The sequence below is a fragment of the Suricata suricatta genome, chromosome 7 (genome assembly GCF_006229205.1).
Source record: "Suricata suricatta isolate VVHF042 chromosome 7, meerkat_22Aug2017_6uvM2_HiC, whole genome shotgun sequence".
In the NCBI taxonomy this organism is placed as follows: domain Eukaryota; kingdom Metazoa; phylum Chordata; class Mammalia; order Carnivora; family Herpestidae; genus Suricata; species Suricata suricatta.
Genome location: NC_043706.1, coordinates 113680678 through 113700887, shown reverse-complemented (window position 1 = coordinate 113700887; position 20210 = coordinate 113680678). Strand labels below are relative to the sequence as shown.

General features: G+C 39.5%; 2 protein-coding genes across 4 annotated transcripts in view; one reads left to right on the top strand and one right to left on the bottom strand.

The window, feature by feature from the left end:
• MED23 (mediator complex subunit 23) overlaps positions 1–2360 on the top strand; it is a 42781-nt gene extending 40421 nt beyond the window's left edge. For all 3 annotated transcript variants that reach the window (XM_029943659.1, XM_029943658.1, XM_029943657.1), the window contains one exon: positions 1216–2360. In XM_029943659.1, the coding sequence (XP_029799519.1) occupies positions 1216–1383 (168 nt within the window). In that variant the 3' untranslated portion in view covers positions 1384–2360. The remainder of the gene's footprint in view (positions 1–1215) is intronic.
• Positions 2361–2840: 480 nt separating this feature from the next.
• On the bottom strand, positions 2841–19452 carry ARG1 (arginase 1). The gene is made up of 8 exons (XM_029943660.1): positions 19346–19452; positions 9076–9148; positions 7781–7955; positions 5588–5747; positions 4325–4419; positions 3923–4027; positions 3601–3737; positions 2841–3382 (listed from the first exon to the last, which is right to left on the bottom strand). Exons 1-8 carry the CDS (start codon positions 19400–19402, stop codon positions 3216–3218), a joined length of 969 nt encoding a protein of 322 aa, XP_029799520.1. The 5' UTR covers positions 19403–19452; the 3' UTR covers positions 2841–3215.
• Between the last annotated feature and the right edge of the window lie 758 nt (positions 19453–20210).

Genomic DNA, 20210 nt, shown 5'->3' with positions numbered 1-20210 from the left:
AGAGGGTGGAGGTAGAGCAGATAGGTGAAATTCGGGGAGCTCCTCTCCATACCTTTATGTTATTTCTTTCTCTGGTTGAGAAGGAAGGTAAGTTAATACATAAACAAATAAATCCTAGCCTACTGGATTATTTCCTTAGACCTAGGGACATGGGCTGGGGAAAGATGTTGATTTCTTTATGCCTCAGCAAGATTGTCAAGAAGATTTGAGTGGAAACCAATACAGAAATGTTTTATTTGGCATATCCTTTATATTTAGCCTGAAATACACACACACACATATATATACACACACATATATACACACACACACACACATATATATATATAGACACACACACACACACACACACACACACACACACACATATATATGTATATATATATATTTGGAACACCAGGGAATACAGAAAAGAAAAATAATTAATGGACTGATCTTTCCTGGTAAGGTCAAAGAGCATTCGAACGAAGCTAAGACAGCCATGCAACTGCTTGATGTTTTTATTTCTAAGTAAAAGTAGATTTTTTTTTTTTTTTTTAGTTTATTGATTTATTTGAGAGAGGGTATGAGCAGGGGAGGGGCAGAGAGAGGGAAAGAGAGAGAATCCCAAGTAGGCCCCATGCTGTCAGCTCAGAGCCCAGCCATGGGGCTTGATCCCACAAACTGTGAGACCATGACCTTGAGCCAAAACCGAAATCGGATGCCCCTAATTAAAAGCAGATATAATATTATTTTGTTTCAATTCCAAGTATAAATCAAATCCAAAAAATCAGCTGTGTTGATAAATCCTGTAGACATAAGTTAATCAGAGAACTTCAAAATATAATCCTACTTCATGCTTCTGTAATGATGGCATTTTAAAAGGATAAAGAACTGGTTGAATGCATAAAATTTCCAGTGTAAACTATACTAGCTTTTGACAGTGGAATGACTGACTAGCTAGGTAAGTGAGTATGTTTCTGTAAGCATTGCATGTATAGATCTATGCACATACACATACGTACACATATATGTGTAGGGGCAGAATGCATTTTTTTCCTCGTGTAAGAGAGAAATAATTTTATTTGCTTTTGTTAAAACATAAAACACATAAACTTCTCATGCAGCCACTCCACTCCCTAGCGTACCATTTCCAGATATGCAGAAATCACTTCTTTAAAAGTGGGAAATTGAAGTTCTCTGGTTCAAATATTTTTTAATGTGTTCATTTCTTAGGTAGAGAAGATTATCTGTAACCTAAAACCAGCTTTAAAACTCCGTCTTCGATTCATCACGCACATCAGCAAAATGGAGCCGGCGGCAGCGGCCCCGCAAGCCATAAGCACTGGGTCTCCAGCACCTCAGTCTAGTCAGGTGCCAGTGTCCTTACCAGTGACTCAGTGAGGCCGGGGTGCACCGTGGGGAAAAGGAAACACCTCTGTCTTTGCAAGTGGACTCAGACCTATTAAATCTGAACATGATCATGCTGCATAGAGATACAGCGGAAGCAGTGATGTTCAGGTTGTTTTATTTTGATTCAAATGATGAATCTGTTGATACTTTATAACTTCCATCTCCCTACCTGTATTTTTGTCTCTAAGAGATAAAGTAAGCTACATGTTGCTCATATCCATAACAATTTATTAGCGCTCCCTCGGAATACTGAGGTATCTATGATCAAATGACTTTTACTCGGTACTTTCAATCTTTCCTATCTAGCCCTTGGTTTTATTTTTAATTTTTATTATTAACGACTTCAGCCTTCAAATTGATTGTTTTAAAGGCAACACGCATGTAAAATAGTTATTACAAATCATTTTATACATAAATCTCTTTTGGCGTATCTTTGGGATAGATTTTTGCCAAGTAAAAAACTCTAGATTTCATTGCATTGCAGAGGGATACACAGTTTCCTATCCTTTTAAAAATGGCTTAAAATTTTTACCATAGATTTCCAAAGAAATAGCCTAACATTTCTATTAAGGCAGATTGGCAAGTTTTTGCTTTTGCTGTGGACTTGAACTTACTGTATGAAATGAGTTTTGAAGCCATGTAAGAAAATAACACAGGAAAGCACAGACTTAATAAAATAATACTTAAATGGTGATTCTCCCATCTCTTCCTAAAAGTAAATTAATTGCTTTTCCAGGTTGACATTCTCACTTGGCCACTGATGTGATTCATAAAATTTTTATAATCTTGAAATTCTTAAGTATTTGTATTTTTAATTACAGCATACATTTTGGTTCTTTATGGTTTGTCAGATTTTAAGAGGCAAACTGTTGATTTGGGGAGGGTGGGGCAATGGCCTTGAGATTGTAAGACTTGGAAATATTTAGTAAAGTCTGTTGAATGAATAAACTGTCAGATTAATTACTCAATCTGGACTAGTGTCTGCTGGGTTCCAGGCAGCATGCTGGCCAGATAATGAGAACTGAACTGGACTGGGTCTACGGGTGGTACACTACAGTTCGTGACTGACATTGACCTTGAAATTGAGAGCTACTGATTTTTTTTTTAAAGAGTCAGAAATATGACCAACTATATTTCAGCTCTTTATTTCTGAATACATTTCTCTTAGACTTTTACCTTCCTTGTGGTTCATATTATTATTACCACTAAATCTTTATTTGCCATGGAAGTCTGGCTTAAAATTTATATAATGGCATAAGTATTTTTTTAGGTTAATAGTTTTCTTAAAATCTTCCAGAAATTTTATACTAGAAATGATTTCAAGTATTCCTTTTGACATAGTTTCACTCTGTTCTTGTTGACTTGAAGAATATATTGCTTTGAGATCCTAGAATGGGAATAATTGTGACACTGATACAAACAGAATAAACGAAGTGAAAATCAGTATGACTGTTCCAAGGACAAATACATTCGAGTTAATTTATTAAAAAATCCATTTTTTCCTCTCTAGCTAAAATTAAGGGGGTATGATTTCCCCAAAATAGGTTTTTAAAAGAATTGTTAATCAGAGACATTCGTAGAAGATAGGAGCTTTATTTGGTTTTAGAATGCAAACTTTTCAATTTCACAAAATTTAGAATTATCAAGTCTTGCATTTTATACCGGAGGGAATTAACAGTTTATACTGATTGTAATAATATTTACCAAGGCAGAGATTTTTTTGGAAAGATCAAGTCATTGGGGCGATAACCGTAAATTTAAGTAAATTATTAAATTGGCTAATTATGACATTAGCTGTGAGATTTTACATGGCGTTTCCACATTTACTTAGGTGGGTTAAGGTAGTCAATAGGCTTATGATTACCCTCCCGAGCCACTCCAAAGCAAGCCAAGGTCACTGCTACTGCTGTGTTCACTGTTCGAGCTACTTCTTCTGGCGTCTTCCCCAGAGATGGGTTCACTTCCATTATATCTAATCCTGAGAGTAGCCCTGTGACAACAAATGAAAATAATGTAATTTGTTAAGTAGTTGACATTTTTAATTCAGTGACCTGACTTGAAATGTTATCCAGGAGCGTAAAGAGGTGAGGATTGCATCATGTGATGGGCATTCTGCACGTGTCCAGTGGGCCTTGACTTTCAGATCAGGGAGTATAAATCTGCATTGGTCATGTGTACACTTCTTTATTCACCCCAATCTTTATGTACCTGTTTTATAAATTTCTTCTGTAATGTAGAGACCTTCTCTGTAAGTCAGCCCTCCCTGCACTGGTGTGCCCGTAGCTGGTGTGAAGGATGGGTCCAGTCCGTCAACATCAAAGCTCAGATGAATTGGCCTTTTCTTTCTTTTAAGAGGTGGGAGGGAAACTCAGTTTAAAATTTGTGGTTTAATATGTAGTACATAAGTATAGTTCTTGCCTTGCTTTATCAAAAGTAACAACCCAGTGAAGTTCCATGAGGTTATATAAAGTCTTGATTAACATCAGTAGTAGGTCCTTTTGGTAATACATTACACACACAAGGATCGTACCTTCCTAGTAGGTAGCTGAGTGCTTCTTCCATCACCTTGCCAATTCCCAGTTTATCCACTTCAGTCATGGAAAAATATTTAATACCCAGAGTTTTCAAAATGTAGCTATGAAAGAGGAGATATTAATATAACAAGTTAATCAAGCATCTAGCTCTCTGCACTATTGTTTCCTTTTAAAGAAAAGATCATCATAGTATGATACATAAAATATTCATTCTGCAACCGATGTATTTTTAACAGCAAGTCAGTATAAAACTCACCTGGTTTATACACATAAATATTTCTATGGATATATAGATATTGATAGATATACTTGGTACTTAATTTTTTGTCACAGGTTTGACCAGCATGCATACAAAATGGAGAAAATGAAGGTAAATCATATCAAGGAATTAAACTTACTGTTCCCCAGGGTCCACGTCTCTCAGGCCAATATACACAATATCTTTGGCAGATATGCAGGGAGTCACCCAGGAGAGTCCTGGTACATCAGGGATCTACAATTGTAATGTTTCCACTTGCTTATCATGTATGATTCTTGAGCAAATCTTACAGTAGAAGTTAAGGGCACTTATTGGACTGCGTATATCTTACATTTGGAACATAAATTTTGAGGAGATCATTAAAAGACAATGCAAAATTCAGAGAGAATGCCTCCCCTTGTAGTACTCTAGATTGCTTTGGTCTTACCCACCCTCACCCTGTGGCCCAGACCTGACCTCAATCATTTGTCAGCATTTACCTGCTCTGTGCCCCATTCCACTGGGCCCTATTTTCCCAAAACTCTGCTATAAAGAAATCCATGTGCTTTCATTACTTTCATAGCTTCCTTCTTTCTCTCATCAATAAAGACTTAATCCCAGAGGATGGCTTAGAGTGACGGGGGGAATTTTCGGGCAGCCCTTCGGTTGCTTTCCAAACATTCCAGAGCCACGGATGGCTGTTGCCACGCAAGTCTATAAACCTATCACTTGATCATCAGTTCTGAGCATTTAACAAGGGGTTTGCCTCCCCAAGGAGCATCATAAAGACCAACATACTACGTCTGTATCAATAATTGTTGTATTGATAAGCTATAGAATATCACTGAAAATTATGAATCACAATGTTAAATCTTAATCTAGAATGTTATTCCACATCTGTTAGAAAAGAAGTTTCTAGGAGATGAGGAGGTAGTTCTTCCTCTTATGATGTAGATAGGAACTTCTCACACTAAAGATGTTAAATAATAAGCCTTTGCAGTCCACATTTTAAAACCACGTTTTGAAAGCTCGCATGATGTGGAGGGGACATTTGGTAAGAATGAGACACTGCATGGCATGTAGTAGAGACATGTAGGTTTCGGAGACCAATTTTGGCCCTTGCCTTGCTAGGTGCTTGGCATGTGATCTTGAGCAAGTTATAACCTGAACCTCTGCCCACCTAAGGGTAGTTTAAAAGTCAAAAGGGAAGATATATGTAAAGTCAGTTTGCAAACTATCACGCAAGGTGGAGGCACAGAGGCTCACTCCCTTCATCCACCGCCCCTTCGCTTATTGGCTGCTGAGAAAATGGTTTGAGATCACATCCAAAATCAGCACAGGATTCTTCTTCCTTCCCTTCTATCTCCTGAACTTCTGCTAAAGAGATGGTTCTTTTGTAATAGAGTACCATCCAGCCTTTTACCTTTCCTTTTAGTTCCTTCAGGAGGAAAGACACAGGTTGTCCGTGCAAGTTGCCACTTGTGGTTGTCACTGGAGTGTTGATATCAGTGTGAGCATCCACCCAAATGACGCAGAGATCCGGGTGGACCCTGGCGTGGCCAGAGATACTTCCGATAGCCATACTACACAAGAAATAAGTTTGTGTAAACCTCAGGTTTGCAGTTTGTCACGTCCATCGCATTATTAATTCAGTGTTCTCAATTAGTTTTCCTTTAAGTCAAACCAAAGAAAACCAAGGTATTTCTGGTATTTCTGACAGATTTTTAATTGGAGATGCCAATTATAACAAAAGAGAAAGTGTGGCTTATGTTTAATTAGTAACAAGTTATGTTTGCATCGATGGCCTTGCTGAAAAACTTGTGTTTTGGGGGGGTGAGGGGGAACCACCTCCTAATAAAATTGCAAATTATTATTTTAACCAAAAAATTAAATCTGTATGAAAACTAAACCACACAAATTCCTTCACATGAGGCACTATTTAATTCTCAATATTACATCAGGTTCATTTTCTGTACTGTCATCTCTCGTGGTAAATATTTCATTCTCTCAAGTGAATTACCACAGAATCCTTCCATTTTTCCCTAAAATCCAATCATTTTACAATGGGAGAGTATCACTCGGAAATCCTTGTACCCCCTTCAGCTGGGATATTCCGGGTGCTTACGCGCTGTTCAGTGCTCAAATCTTCTGCTTCAACTTTGTGCTCTCCCGCCACACACTTAAAGACCCACTCTTAGCCAGCTCCAGAACTCTCAAAGTTCACCCCAAGCTCCCCAAAACTTGCCAGACTGGAAGAACTAAGTAATGTCTTACATAAAAGTTCAGATTTGCCCCGCAGCCCCCATGTTCTCCCACCTCTGGATGTTCAAGTTCTCATTCAGAGAATTGTGAACCCGTAGATGCTCAACATGGAAGCAATCTGCCTTGAAGCTTGGGCACTGATCATTCCGCTTGATGTTTGTTTTCCCTTCAGATTTCTCGTCTTGTGGCTATTTGCCACTCTTAAAATTTTCACTTAACCAAGTTTTCCACTTAAAAAAGAAAGCAACCCCAGTTTCTTAACCGAATTTTAGAGGAAGACAAGGAGCTGAAGTGATTGACTCTTCCATCAAGAGCCATTGTAATGTTTGTGGTTTCTGATCTGATCAGACTTCTGATCATGTATCCGGGGACTTTGGGGGCAGATATTAAAAAGGCTTGTGCACAAAAATTATTTTTGCCACATATATACTCATGAAAATTTGAAAATTGCCTGAATATCTGATAATATGGATATGTATAGTAACTTAATACCTTGATAAAAAATTATGCAACAGTAAAAATTATGCTTCCTATGTCATGAAGTAACATAAGGAAATTAGTACTTTAGATTAAGTACAATGTATAAGATAACACATAGTTATTAAATAAAATCAGGTACAATGAAAACAGTATGGCAGTAAAGAAATATGCCAGAATTTTAATTTGATTTGAAATGGTTGTTAGGAAACTAAAATTACTACCATCTTGTTTACATGTGTTTATCTTTCAAGAATTTGAAATTAATACTTTTATCATGGGAAACATACTTTTAAATGTTGACTTAAATACGTTGTTCTTATTATCCTATTATTGTATCAAGTACAATAAGCTGGCTGTGAGCTTGTTTATACTTATTTAAGAATGTGAGTTTGTGGGGCACCTGGATGACTCAGTTGGTTAAGCGTCCGACCAGCTCAGGTCATGATCTCACGGTTCATGGATTTGAGCCCCATGTCGGGCTCTGTGCTCACAGCTCAGAGCCTGGAGCCTGTTTTCAGATTCTGTTTCTCCCTCTCTCCCTTACCCTCCCCTGCTTGCGCTGTCTCTCTCTCAAAAATAAATTAAAAATATTAAAAATTTTTAAAAAAGAATGTCAGCTGAATAATTTACCGAAATCCTTTCATGTCATTTATTTTCTGCTGTAATAAAGATAATGTAAGACTTCAAATAGGGGTAAGTCTATGTTTCCAAAAGAAAATAGTAACCAATGCAATTAAAAGGAAAAAAGCCAGGAAATCTGGTGTAAGGTATTGATCAGTGCTTCCCCTCTCATATTTGGTCTCTCCTCATGGTTTTGGCCATCCTCCCTTACACCATTTGTACAGACTTCATGGAGAAGAGCATTAAACAAGACCTGTGGTCCCCGCCCAGCACCACGCTGGTCCTTCCATTCTTCTTCACCTCCTCCACCACGCCAGCCAGCTGCTCATTCGCTTTTCCCACAGACCTTGGATTCTTCACGATTCCAAAGGGAGGATCATTAGGGACATCAGCAAAGGGCACGTCCCCATAATCTTTCACATCACACTCTATAATTAAAACCAAAAGTTTCAGGTTACTACATAAAAAAAGATTACAGGACAGTCCGTGTAGGATGGTTGCAAATTTATAAAACAGAGCACTTTTATAAGCAAAGAAAGCATCCGGAAGGACTGTAAATTTGCAAAGGTCGAATCCTTGTCTACTGTTGGCTGACATCATCATCTCAGCTCTACACCGGTCAATGCAGTTAGACTGGACACCAAAGTATGACAGCGATGATCTTCTGGTTTCAGCTTAATGAATAGCCTCGCTGTCTTGACCTCTATGTGGCCCTCTCTGCCTGTCTGCTTTCTACCTTTCCAATAAGCACATCTTATATTCATGATAAAAATAGTTTTTTAGAGGAGTATGTATGTGTGTGTGTATTTATGCCCAGAAGGAAATACATTAGTATTTTCTAAGTTTCCTGACTCTATAGTTAACAGTCCTTGGTTTCAATCCAATCTGTCAGTTGTTGAAGTAGCTCAGCTCTGTCCTCGCCGCTTTGAACCTGCCTCGGTGGTGGTACTGAAATTCAATAAGCACACGATAGCAGTGAGCCTAATGCTTCAGTGAACTCAGGAAATAAAGACTTTATTATTATACTTTGATAATAGGAAGCAATTGCAGGTAACCCAAAGTTCCCCTGACTCCCTTACCACCCACCCAACTCCAGCTCTTACACAGATTCTCTTATACAATAAGAAATTTGGCTGGAAAGACGAAATACCTGAGTGAGAATATCATCCAACAATACTTATTGAGAATTTTCTCCACACACTGCTTTTTTTAAAATAGGATGTGCTTCTAAAGTTATCACTAGTGCTGCAATTCTGTGTGATAAAGGTCATTCCAGATACACCCCCATTTCAGCAGAAGCCTGTACCTTCTTTTTATTTATTTATTTTTTTGATAGAGACCATGTGAGCATACAAGTTGGGGGTGTGCAGAGGGGCAGAGAGAGAGAGAGAGAGAATCTTAAGCAGGCTGCACACTCAGCGTGGAGCCCAACTCAGGTCTTGATCCCACGACTCTGGGATCATGACTTGAGTGAAATCAAGAGTCAGCACTTAACCAGCTGAGCCACCCAGGTACCCCAGGCTGATCGTCTTTCAATGAAAAAATTACCTTGTTCTTTAAGTTTCTCGAGCAGGCCAGCCTTTCTCAATACTCTAGGGCCTTCTTCCACGCCTCCTCGTGGCTGAACAATTAAAATAATTCAGACATGATGAGATGCCCACAATAGAAACTACTCCCATTATTTAATCAGTTGAATAGTAATTATCATTTTTTGAGTTCCTACAGAGCCAGAAATTTACACTATCTCGTTTAATCATCTCAGCAAGGCATACTGAATTAGTCCTATGTTAAATATGAGTATCTAGAATCAGAGAGGTTATAAAATTTTTCCTATGGGCACACAGCTAACAAGAGGCAGAGACTTAGTTCATATCTAGGTTCTTTGGATTCCAGAACCTAGTCTCCTCTCCCCACAACAGACCCCATGCTATCAACATGGCAAGCATGTCTTCTGTGCAAAGGCACTCTGATAGAGATAAAATCATGAAAAAGAGAGGGCTTCTTTTTGGGGGTAACTCAGGTTAATAGGGAATTTGTATATTGAACTCCATTTACAGTACTAGGAGAGTTTCTTCTGTGCAGATACAAGAGGTCATAACAACAAAACCAGGCTGCTGCTAGCTCAGCAGGGGACAAAACTTGTGTCAGGTAAGGCTGCACGCGATAGGGACATTTCAATGGAGTCTGGCAACACAAGTAGGTTTTCAGGAAAATGGATGGTATGGTGGTATTGCAAATCCAGGGTATAACTTGGGGAAAAGCATAAGAAAAAAATTGAAAAGCAAGACAGGAGAGCCCCACGTGCAGGTCCTCATGCAGTGAGTTGGCAAGCTCTTGGGGAGAAAGGAGGCAACAGAAGATCATCACTTGGGAGATGAATCTACAAAGACCAACCCAGTGTTTCAGGTCTTGACCTGCGTGGGCACCAGGGACAAGAATTCTCCCATGCTGTTTTTACAGCAGAAACGCAAAAACGCTTTCTCCTTGCAATAAACCCTCTCAAGACTCCTGGCAGAATAGAAGTCTAAAGAGACAGTTTTCTTACGTTTCTCTCTGTTTCTAATTTCCAACAAGGCTTTTAGACACAATGTTATTTTGCATTGTCCAATGAGATGTTCCAAAAGACACATTTGTCTATCCCTGGGATTGGAACTGTGGCACCAAATGAAGCATATTTCTACCTAATTCCAGATGACTTACTGCTGGAAGCCATTTCTGAAGTAAGGCAGGTTTTCAATGGCGGGGGGGAGGGCTCCCCTGTCAGATGGTGACAAATGTCTACCCTGATTCAGTTACTTTTGCTTGAGCACCAGCCCCCAGGGCGCATTGCCAACTGGCATCAAGAGTGACTTGTCTTCTGATGCTAAAAATATGCGAATTGTACCTTGTGAAAAAACTTATTATAGGAGTTTCTTCTTTTGTGATTATGGGAGCAAATATTACGTTTCCCAAGGAACCTGTTTTTCTTCCCCTCAAGAAAATAGGCTGTTGACCGCTGCTTACAAAGAACTAACTCTTGCCTTTGCTATGCTAAAGACATTGCCTTGTATTTGAATGCTAAAGATCCCTTCCTTCCCCATGGAATAAGCATCTACTCACCTACATCAATCCCTATTGATAAAGATTATGCACGAGTCTTCTACCAATCTAGGTTCTGGGAAATTTTTATATACCAAAGAATTTGTCATCAGAAATCATTGTCTAAGGCAATTGTCACTTCTGTTTTGTACTCCATACATTTTTTTCAATAAAAAAGCTGACTCTCTGGTCAGTGCAGAGATGCCTGCCTGAAGAGCAAAGATGTCTGTCTGGAGAGCAGAGATGCCTGCCTGCTGATCAGAAAGAGACTCATGGCTCTTTCATTCCCTTCCCCTTTTGCCAATTCTCATCTCTTTCATGCTGACACCGCCATCCTTCAGGGACCCTGGACCTGCTAGAGCTGGACTCTGGCAAGTGATGCCTGAAAAGGGACCTGAAAGTAAACCCTTTCCCTTTCTCCTCCGAGTTTTTTTGGGATGGTTAGGATTCTACTGTAAGGTGCTGCAGATCCCCCTGTAGAGATAGGCAGGGTTAGAATGGTGACTAGGTCAGAACTAGAGAAGCTATGGCCATAAGGAGTCTAAAGAAAGAAGACTCTTTATAGACGTTATTCATACCCTGCATTCGAAGAAGGGGGTCAAGGTATCTCCCCAGCCAGTTGCACAGTTTTTTATGTTTTCCACAAAAGAGTTGTCCACGGTTCCCAAAGGAAGGAACTGTTAGTGTAGACACTTGGAATAAGGTAGATGAGATCAAACAATGTTATACCTCTCAGGGGCCCCAAAAGGTGCCCATTGGGGCCATTTTCTTGTGGACTCTTGTAAAAAAAAAAAAACCCTTAAATTCCACCAAAGGAGCTATTTTTAAGCACACAACCACCCAAAATGAGACTAAATTGGACTTTGGGGCTGTCCCTAATTTGTCCACAACAAAAGCTTCAAATCTGACCTCTAACAATTTGGCATTCCCCGTTCAAACATCTGGGATTATCCCTCCTGCCTCTGGGTCTTTTCCTTTAACTGGGCCACTTCCCCCCATGCCATTTCCAAAAGGGGCTGGCCTTCAAGCTGCCATTAGGGAAGCAGAAAAAGAAGGAGACACGGAATTAGCTAAAATCCTACAAACAACAACGCCTTCTGAGGAAGATTTAACTTTCCCTGTCCCTTCCAAAGATAATATTCCTGACAACATAGAAGAAAAAAGACAGGATAGGCAGCCTCTTCTGATGGGTAGGGACAGTTCAAAAGCAACAACCGATGACTACAGCCAGAAAATTTGGGCCTTCAGAAACGCAGACTAGAGAGGCTACACTTAAACAAATAAAAAGGAAACCACCCTGGGGGAAATTCCCAGTCTTTGGCCTGATGTGGACTCCATATTTCCAGTTGGTTGGAAGAAACATGGCTTCTACTCCTCTAAGATTTTAAATCAGATTTTCGTTTAATGCCCCCTGCTGTCATCCTGCCTCTTCTTCCTTCCCTTCCCCTCCCCCCTCCCACCCTCCAGGTCAAAGAAGTCAATTTATCATCTGAATTCTAAATGCACATGTGCTTTTGTCTGGGGTATTAAGTGGAAAGCTGAAAGCAGCACTACTTCCTGCCCTGGGGCCCCACCGAGACATTGGTCGGGCCCTTCAGTAAACCTGTAAACTTGTTTTGTGGCCACTTCTGTACCTGTTTTGTCCAGTTGTCATTGTCATTATTTTTGGTCGTATCTGTAGAAATTCTATGGGAGGGAATGTAATAACCTCTGGTGTGTAAGTGAGTGTGAGTGTGCAACTCGGTCTGGCTTGCCTGCAGAGTTTGATTCTGTGGCTCCATGGGTGGTACCCTTAAGGTCCCCAAAAGCCTACGGAGTCTGAGTGGGTCCATCTGTGATTCCATGGTGAATGGCATACAGTCTATGATGGCATCAGAATAGTTTCCAACTGTAAGTCACAAAGCTGAGACCACTACGGCTTAGCACCACCTAAGTTCATTCGGGACATGACCAGATGGGTATGTGACTGGTCTCCTCATTCAAGGGGACTCCCCTACTCCTTTGTCTTTGTGACACGGCCTCATGGGAACATTATAGGGTTGGGACTGTAGAGAGAAGAAGACCTATTGGTCTGGCTGAGATAAAATCAGACTGAAGTGGACATCAACGCTTTCTATTCCTCTGTCTAATAGATGTGAGGCTAATGCATTTCCCAGGTTAACGACTATAATTGGAACCAACTGTAGTTAGTCTATCTTGGGATGGAGACTTGAGGGAATATTCCCACGGTAGCTGCTGAAACTCATTTTGTTTCGGGTAAATTCCCTGTCTTCTCTGACTGACATGGACTGCCTAATTCTACTGGTTAAATCAAAACAAAAGAAACTTGAAGTCTGCTCCTCTGTCTGAGCTGACAAAATTTAAAACTGGGAATTCTCTTTCTCTGCCTTTTGCTGGCACCTCTCCTCTTTTGCCCTCCCTTCCCCCACTCCTTTTCTGCACCACCAGGGGGTGGGGGCGGCCTGCATAACTGACTCCTCAAGGCCTCAAGCAGCATCAGTTCCTCCTCCTGCCCTAGGTGTTGAGGAACAAAGACCACCGAAGTCAAATTTCCCCATCAACTTTCCACGTCAAAATTAACTATGGGAAACAAAGTGTCTTAGGTGGACTCAAGTAAACCATATTCATTGTTTAAATTAAGTTTGTTGGTTTAAAATAAACAATGTTTATCAACAACAACAGCAAAAAAAAAAACCCAGAAACAAACTTGTATTCTACCTGGATTTGCTGAAGATCAAATAAGTTCCTGTACTCTCCATTCAGTTTGTTAACAAAAAGGAATGACTAAAAATGATGGTTAATTTTGTCTGTCTCAGTTTTCATTGTTAAGATAGTTTTGAAAGTCCTTGCTAACCTAAAACATTATAAAGTTTTGCTTGCATAATAAATTGAGATTCAATTCATTGGCTATCTAATGAGATAAGCATCTAATTACTTGATGTAGGTTTCTGCTTTTGACTTGGAAAAAAAACCAAGGATATTTAAAACTGTTTAAAAAACATGCTTTGTACTTAATTGGTTCATAAATTTACTATCTAAGAAAAAATTCTGGTGTAAACACCTCTCAGTTGGTTACTAAGTTCTCAGTTGGAGACTAAGTTTTCTACCAGTTAGAATTCTGCTAAGTATATTTCAGACTGTGGAAAATAAGGAAAGAAACCCTATATGCAGGAAAATGGGGGATATGTAAGAAAGATATAAGAAATAAAAATACATTTTTGTTGAGGGTAAAAGAAAGTGATTTTGTCCTAAATGAGACTGGTTGTCTGGAAAGAAATGGCTTTAGTACAAATTTTAAAGGCAAAGGAAAGTTGTAGAAGGTTCATGAAGGGAAATCTTTAAGAAGAAATTGTATGTGTGCTCAGGATAGACTAAGGTTGACATGGATGGAATTTTAAAGAAAGGTACACTGGTATAAGGTTGAAACTCTGCTTTTCTCTCTATTAAAAAACAAAGTTTTCTTGGATTGATGATCTGCTTTTAATAAGACAAAGTAAACAAAGGTTTTCTCTTTTGTCTGCCAAGAAAACCAAAGCTTTAGGTTTCATCTTAGTCACGTCTTTGATTGTTTCGTTAAGATTTCTCAATGTTAAAAGAGCTAAGTTTTGCTAACAACTATATAATGCTATACATTCACCTTTGGGATCTTTTATTACCACTTTGGCTGAATAAATAAAGTTTTAAGATCTGCAATGATCTGTAATCCTATTTAGGATGTGCTTTATAACTTCCTAAGGTTTTAACAAACTTCCCAGGATTTAAATGGTAAAAGAAGTCATGACCAGTAAATGCTGCAACTGCCCAAATATATATGCAATTCCTAAAGTTTTAATGTTTTTGGTATAAGGTCATTACTTAATACTCTGATTACTTAAAGTGTATGTGTCACAGAAATAACTAAATTTCTTTGTCAATTGCGTCCTAATGAACTCTCATCATATCTTTCACAATGTCCATTTCTGAGATTTTTGTCATTTGTAATTGTTCTTATTCTCTCACAAAACACATTTCTTCTTCAAAGAGATTTATAAAAAGGACTTTTGGAACAAATACAGGTATTTGACATCTTTAAAATTCATACTAAAATGAGTAAAAATTTCCAGAGCTAAAAAGCTGCATTCAATCTGAATAAGAATGAAAAACATGGGACTAAATGAACTGAGGAAAATAATAGTTTTGTGACTCTTGTTGAAAAGACTGTTGGTTCTCTAATGTTTGCTTATCCAGATTAAGGAAACTTTTTCTTAAGATATCTATGATATACAGAAATGTCGGAAAGTATTCATTTGTAAACTGAAGCATTTATCTTTTGTCTCTACCCAAACCCTCTAAAATTAAAAAACTCCCAGTGAGTATTCTTTCTTTCATGACAATTACAATTGTTTGCATACATTCAATAAGAATCTGTTCATTTTGTAGCAGGACACCATTGGAAATACTGGTTATTTTACCAAGGCTTTGACTGGGATGTCCTATTTGAGAGTCATGCATAGACTCAGATATGACCAGACAGCTTTAAGGAACTAAGGTTGACTTTCTGAAACATGGAGCCAGAAAGCCTCATGGAAATGTCGGCTGGATACCTTGCTTACAGAGTTCCCAGCAGCCTCCCCAGGTGAGTAAAGGAGGTCACTTCCTGGCAGGTGCAGGAACCTCACCATAACTTGGGGACCTCGTGAAGAGGAATTTGCCCAATTCAACAGGTATTGCAGGCCTGTCTGGAAAGTAGTTGGCCTGGCTTCTGGTCAGGAGAGGTTACGAAAAGTTCAACCTGGAGATTCCTTATAAAAGGTCCCAGCAAAGCAAACTTTTAAAAATCCTCATGAATAATCGCTATTCTTGCTGAGCTTATGTAAGTAATTAGGCCAGGGTTGTTAAGACTGGACTTGTTCCACAAATGAATTGGTCTAGATTTGGCTATCTCTGGAAATGAGGGTTTTTTAGAGGGAAAAACTATGTGTCAACAATGCACCATTATGGATATTAGATTCTAGTTCTGATTGTCTTTGAATGATTGTTGTTTGCCTAAATTAGACAACTTGAGGTAACCTTCAAAAAATTTTGTTGTTACAGTATTTCATGTATACACTATTTTCTGTGCTTGTTATTCTGTGGGGAGGATATTTAAAGGATGGGGTCACCCCTTTCAAAGAGTTAGAGGTGGACTTCACAGATATACAACTAAACAAAGGATTCAGCTCTTCAAGTTTTAGGCATCACTCCATGGGTCCATCACCCCGGAGTTAAGTAGACCAACTCAGAAGAACCCTTACACTGGTGAAGTGATCCAGATTCGGTCAACCATCTTAAACTGAGCCTCAAAAAGACCCTGGCTCCAGCGATCTCCAGCCCTCTCTCTCAGGTGCTAATTTCACTCCTGAACAAATGGTGGGTGACTGGAGTGTTGGTGCTCATTTCGTGCCTTGTTCCCTGTTTCTTTAAAATAATTAAAGCTTTCACAGGGTAAACATTGAGCTACACCACCTTCATTTAAAAAAATAAAAAATGGAGAGATGCTGAAAGCCATTTCTGAAGTAAGGCGGTTTGCAATGGGGGGACCTCCCACTGTCAGACGGCGACAGATGTCTACCCCCACTCAGTTACTTTTGCTTGAGCACCAGCCCCCAGGGCGCATTGCCAACTGGCATCAAGAGCGAATTGTCTTCTGGTGCTAAAAATATGCGAATTGTACCTTGTGAAAAAACTTATTATAGGAGTTTCTTCTTTTGTGATTATGGGAGCAAATATTACGTTTCCCAAGGAACCTGTTTTTCTTCCCCTCAAGAAAACAGGCTATTGACCCCTGCTCACAAAAGAACTAACTCTTGCTTTTGCTATGCTAAAGACATTGCCTTGTATTTGAATGCTAAAGATCCCTTCCTTCCCCATGGGATAAGCATCTTCTCACCTACATCAATCCCTATTGATAAAGATTATGCATGAGTCTTCTACCAATCTATATTCTGGGAAATTTTTATATACCAAAGAATTTGTCATCAGAAATCATTGTCTAAGGCAATTGTCACTTCTGTTTTGTACTCCATACATTTTTCTTTTTTTAATTTAATTTTATTTTTAAAAAATGTTTTAATGCTTTTTTACTTATTTTTGAGAGACAGAGAGAGACAGCGCGAGCAGGGGAGAGCCAGAGAGAGAGGGAGACACAGAATCCGAAGCAGGCTCCAGGCTCTGAGCTAGCTGTCAGCACAGAGCCCGACATGGGGCTCGAACCCACGAACTGTGAGATCATGACCTGAACTGAAGCCAGCCGCTTAACCGACCAACCCACCCAGGCACCCCTCCATGCATTTTTTTTCAATAAATAAAGCTGACTCTCTGGTCAGTGCAGAGATGCCTGCCTGCTGATCAAAATGAAGGTGAGACTCTCTCACTCTTTTGTGCTGACACCATTTATCCTTCAGGGAGCCCTGGACCTGCTGGAGCTGGAATCTGGCAACTTACCTTGGCTGACAGGCAAATCCTCCTTGTCAAATTCCTGTTCCTAACACAATTTGCTCCTTTTCTCCATTCCCTTCTTGTGTGACCACCGCTGCCACACCCACCCACACACACACACACACACACACACACACACACATACACACACACGCATCCTTCATCAAGCAGATATATTTCCCTTTCTTTAAACCTCAGTGGAGTTTTAAAGATTTTGCTTTTGGTTTTGTATTTACTTACTTTGTCTTTCCTCCTTATTCAATTTCAGTCCAATGTTCTTTACACTTGTGGTGCTACATGTTGTAGTATAGGGCTGACACTTAGTAGGTGCTCACAAATTGTCATCTTGAGGAAACCCCTGGCCTTTTCCCTTGCTTTCAAGCTTTAGAACAGTCTTACAAACCCTTTGGCTGACACTATATTTGCTCTAACACAGTGGCTAAATTGCCCAGAGTGACTCTCTCCATCATTCTTTATTTGCTTGATTCAAAATGCTTCTTACAATTGGTATCTTCTCATTTCTTGGGTTATCTGCCCAGTTTGGAACCCTTTGTTAGCTCTACTCACTCTGAAGCTAGGTCCCTAACCGATCCCTCACTGCCCGCAAGTGCAGTGGCTTTATGGCAAACAGGTGCATAGGCTTTGAGTCATACAATCTTGTCTGGAACCACACAGTAAAGGCTAGCGATTCAGCAAATTACTAAACCTCTCTGAGCCTCAGTTAACTATAAAATAAATATAATACCTCATTTTTTGCCATCACCTCTCCTCCCACCCCTCACTGCCTTGTGAGGGAGTGAGGCAGGGAATGGAAGGTTTTCTCAAACTCAACGTTCTATTCATTTGCCCCTAATCCTCTCCTTTGCCTGATTGTCTAACTTCTACCTCCTTTATGTGAGTATCGATGCTAATATGTTGGTCACTTTTTTTCTCTATGCAATGGCTTAGTACAGAAACATCTCTGATTCCTTACTAGCATGAAACAGTAAACTTCATTCTCATGGGACCAAATTTTGGTCTGTAGAGGAAAAAAAATAAATACCAAGAATGGAAAATGCATTAGGCTGTATTTCAAAGTATTATCCCTTTGAAGGGCAATTACTATCAGCATAAGGCCCATGGGCCAGAATCTGCTCAGGCAGTCACCTCCCTCCCCTACTTTCTCCCTTCTGCCTCCCTTCCTTCCGAAGAAACAGAAACACTTCTATGTCAGCCAAACGTCCCTGTGAGCCAGGAGAGAGCTTTGAAAGACTAGGAGGGGAAGTGCTGCAGTATTTACTGACAGTCCTAATGCAGTTTGAGTATCCACCCTCTGACCTCTCCCAATCTGTTTTGCAATAAAATGCCAGAGTGCCAAGCATGAGTTTAAAACTAAGAGGAGTGAAGTAGCACTGCCTAGATGGGCAAAGAGACGCAGAAGACCCCACTTGAAATAACAACAGTGACAAAGTATCAACCCTAGGAGTTTCAATTCACACTTTGTCAGGTTGCCTTTGGTTTTCTTCTTTATTTTCCCCTTTAAGCACAGATGCATACTGAAGTCTAAGGTGTCCATAATCACATTATACTTGCCAGCAGGAGTGTGCTCAGGCAGAAGAAAAGACATGTAATGAAATGTTCCTGGCATGTGTTGGCAATCTGGGAATTTCATAAATGCACAAGTCCTTTCAATGCCGCCAACTTCCAGTTGAATTTTCTTTCCTTTTTCCTCCCTCAAAAAGAGGTGCACAAAGGATTCTGCCTACCCAATGAACAACACTTTAACAAACTCAGTAAAGCCCTCAATTAATATGAATTGGTCACAAAGTCACATAAAGCAATAACATTTAGGTTATGCAAATTACAAGAAGTCTGAAAATTGCTGCCAATCTATGAAATGTCTCTAAGCATTAATTCATAATTACACCAATGTGTTTTCTTAAAATCCTCTCACCCTCTACATATGCACTGTAAAACCCAAAACCACAAGAATATGGAAATCTCAGTTAGTAGTTATAATACAGAAATAGTCCATTTCCATTCAAATAAAAATATATTCTCTTAAACAATTCAAAGAAAAATTTAGTAGGTTCTAATAGAGTTAGCTGAGATTAGGAACTACAAGAATAGATGACATGATCATAATTCTACAATGTTGAAAAATGGTAAGAAGACTTTAAAATATATATATTTCAGGCTGGTTGTACCAGGGAACTGAACTAACCAGACATGAACACCTAACTAATTCTAACGTCTGAAACTCTGTGATAAATTCCAGTTAGTCAAAGCCAGGCTTTTTACTCACCTGGCCCTTTGAGAAAGGTGCTCCGATGATCCCAATGGATTTTGACTTGGAACTCATGCTCTGCCCCTTCTCTCTACTGCAATGAATTCTCCAGCCAGGCGCCACTCTCTACAATCCTCAGTGACAGAAGACACACATTCCCCCCCCATTTATAACTGGGTTGAATCTGTTTACCTTATTCTAATAAGGAGGTATGGCTCCACCCACTGCATCAAAGCATTACAGCCACCCAGAAGTCTTACAAATTCTTCATACCTGGAATAACCACTAGCCTTTTGAGTCTAGATCTCTAATTAAATGAGATTATTCATGTCACCAGTTCATCCCGTATTACAAAATCAGCTGGATGACTTGACTCCTTCCTGTCTACAACCTTAATTTCCTAATAATGATAAGCTTTTCTAATCACAACCAATTAATCATAACCACATAAGTAACACTGTGGTTCTAGCTGTGGTACATTGGGGCAGGGCACTTACCTCCTCCAGGCCTTTGAATCTTCCTGTGTGGGACAGGGCTGGGCCTGGTGAGTCTGTCTCTCCCTTCCGCTCCAGCCCTGCAACCCTGAGTTCAGGTTTCACACACTAGGATTAATGTTTAATCCAGGAGACACGTCTCATATACCACCAGGGCACAGAGGCAGAGAAAGCATATGATTTTCTTTTCGGGTTCTTACTTAAAAGGAAAATAAATTACTTGATTCATAACCCAAAGATGTTACCATCCTCATTTTGAAATATGGTGTACAGGAAAATAACAATTTTTGGAATCGTAATGTCATAATCAAAATATAGAAGTAAAAAGAGCCAACATTAAGTTTTTATCGTGTGCCAGCTGCTGTCCTATCTTATTTAATCCTTATACC

Excerpts from the sequence above, each read along its gene's own strand:
- ARG1 (XM_029943660.1), bottom strand. The coding sequence starts at position 19,402 with ATGAGTTCCAAGTCAAAATCCATTGGGATCATCGGAGCACCTTTCTCA. Across the intron at positions 7,956-9,075 it reads CGAGAAACTTAAAGAACAAG|AGTGTGATGTGAAAGATTAT; the intron begins GTAATTTTTTCA and ends TTTTAATTATAG. Across the intron at positions 3,738-3,922 it reads CTCAGCTACCTACTAGGAAG|AAAGAAAAGGCCAATTCATC; the intron begins GTACGATCCTTG and ends ACCTCTTAAAAG.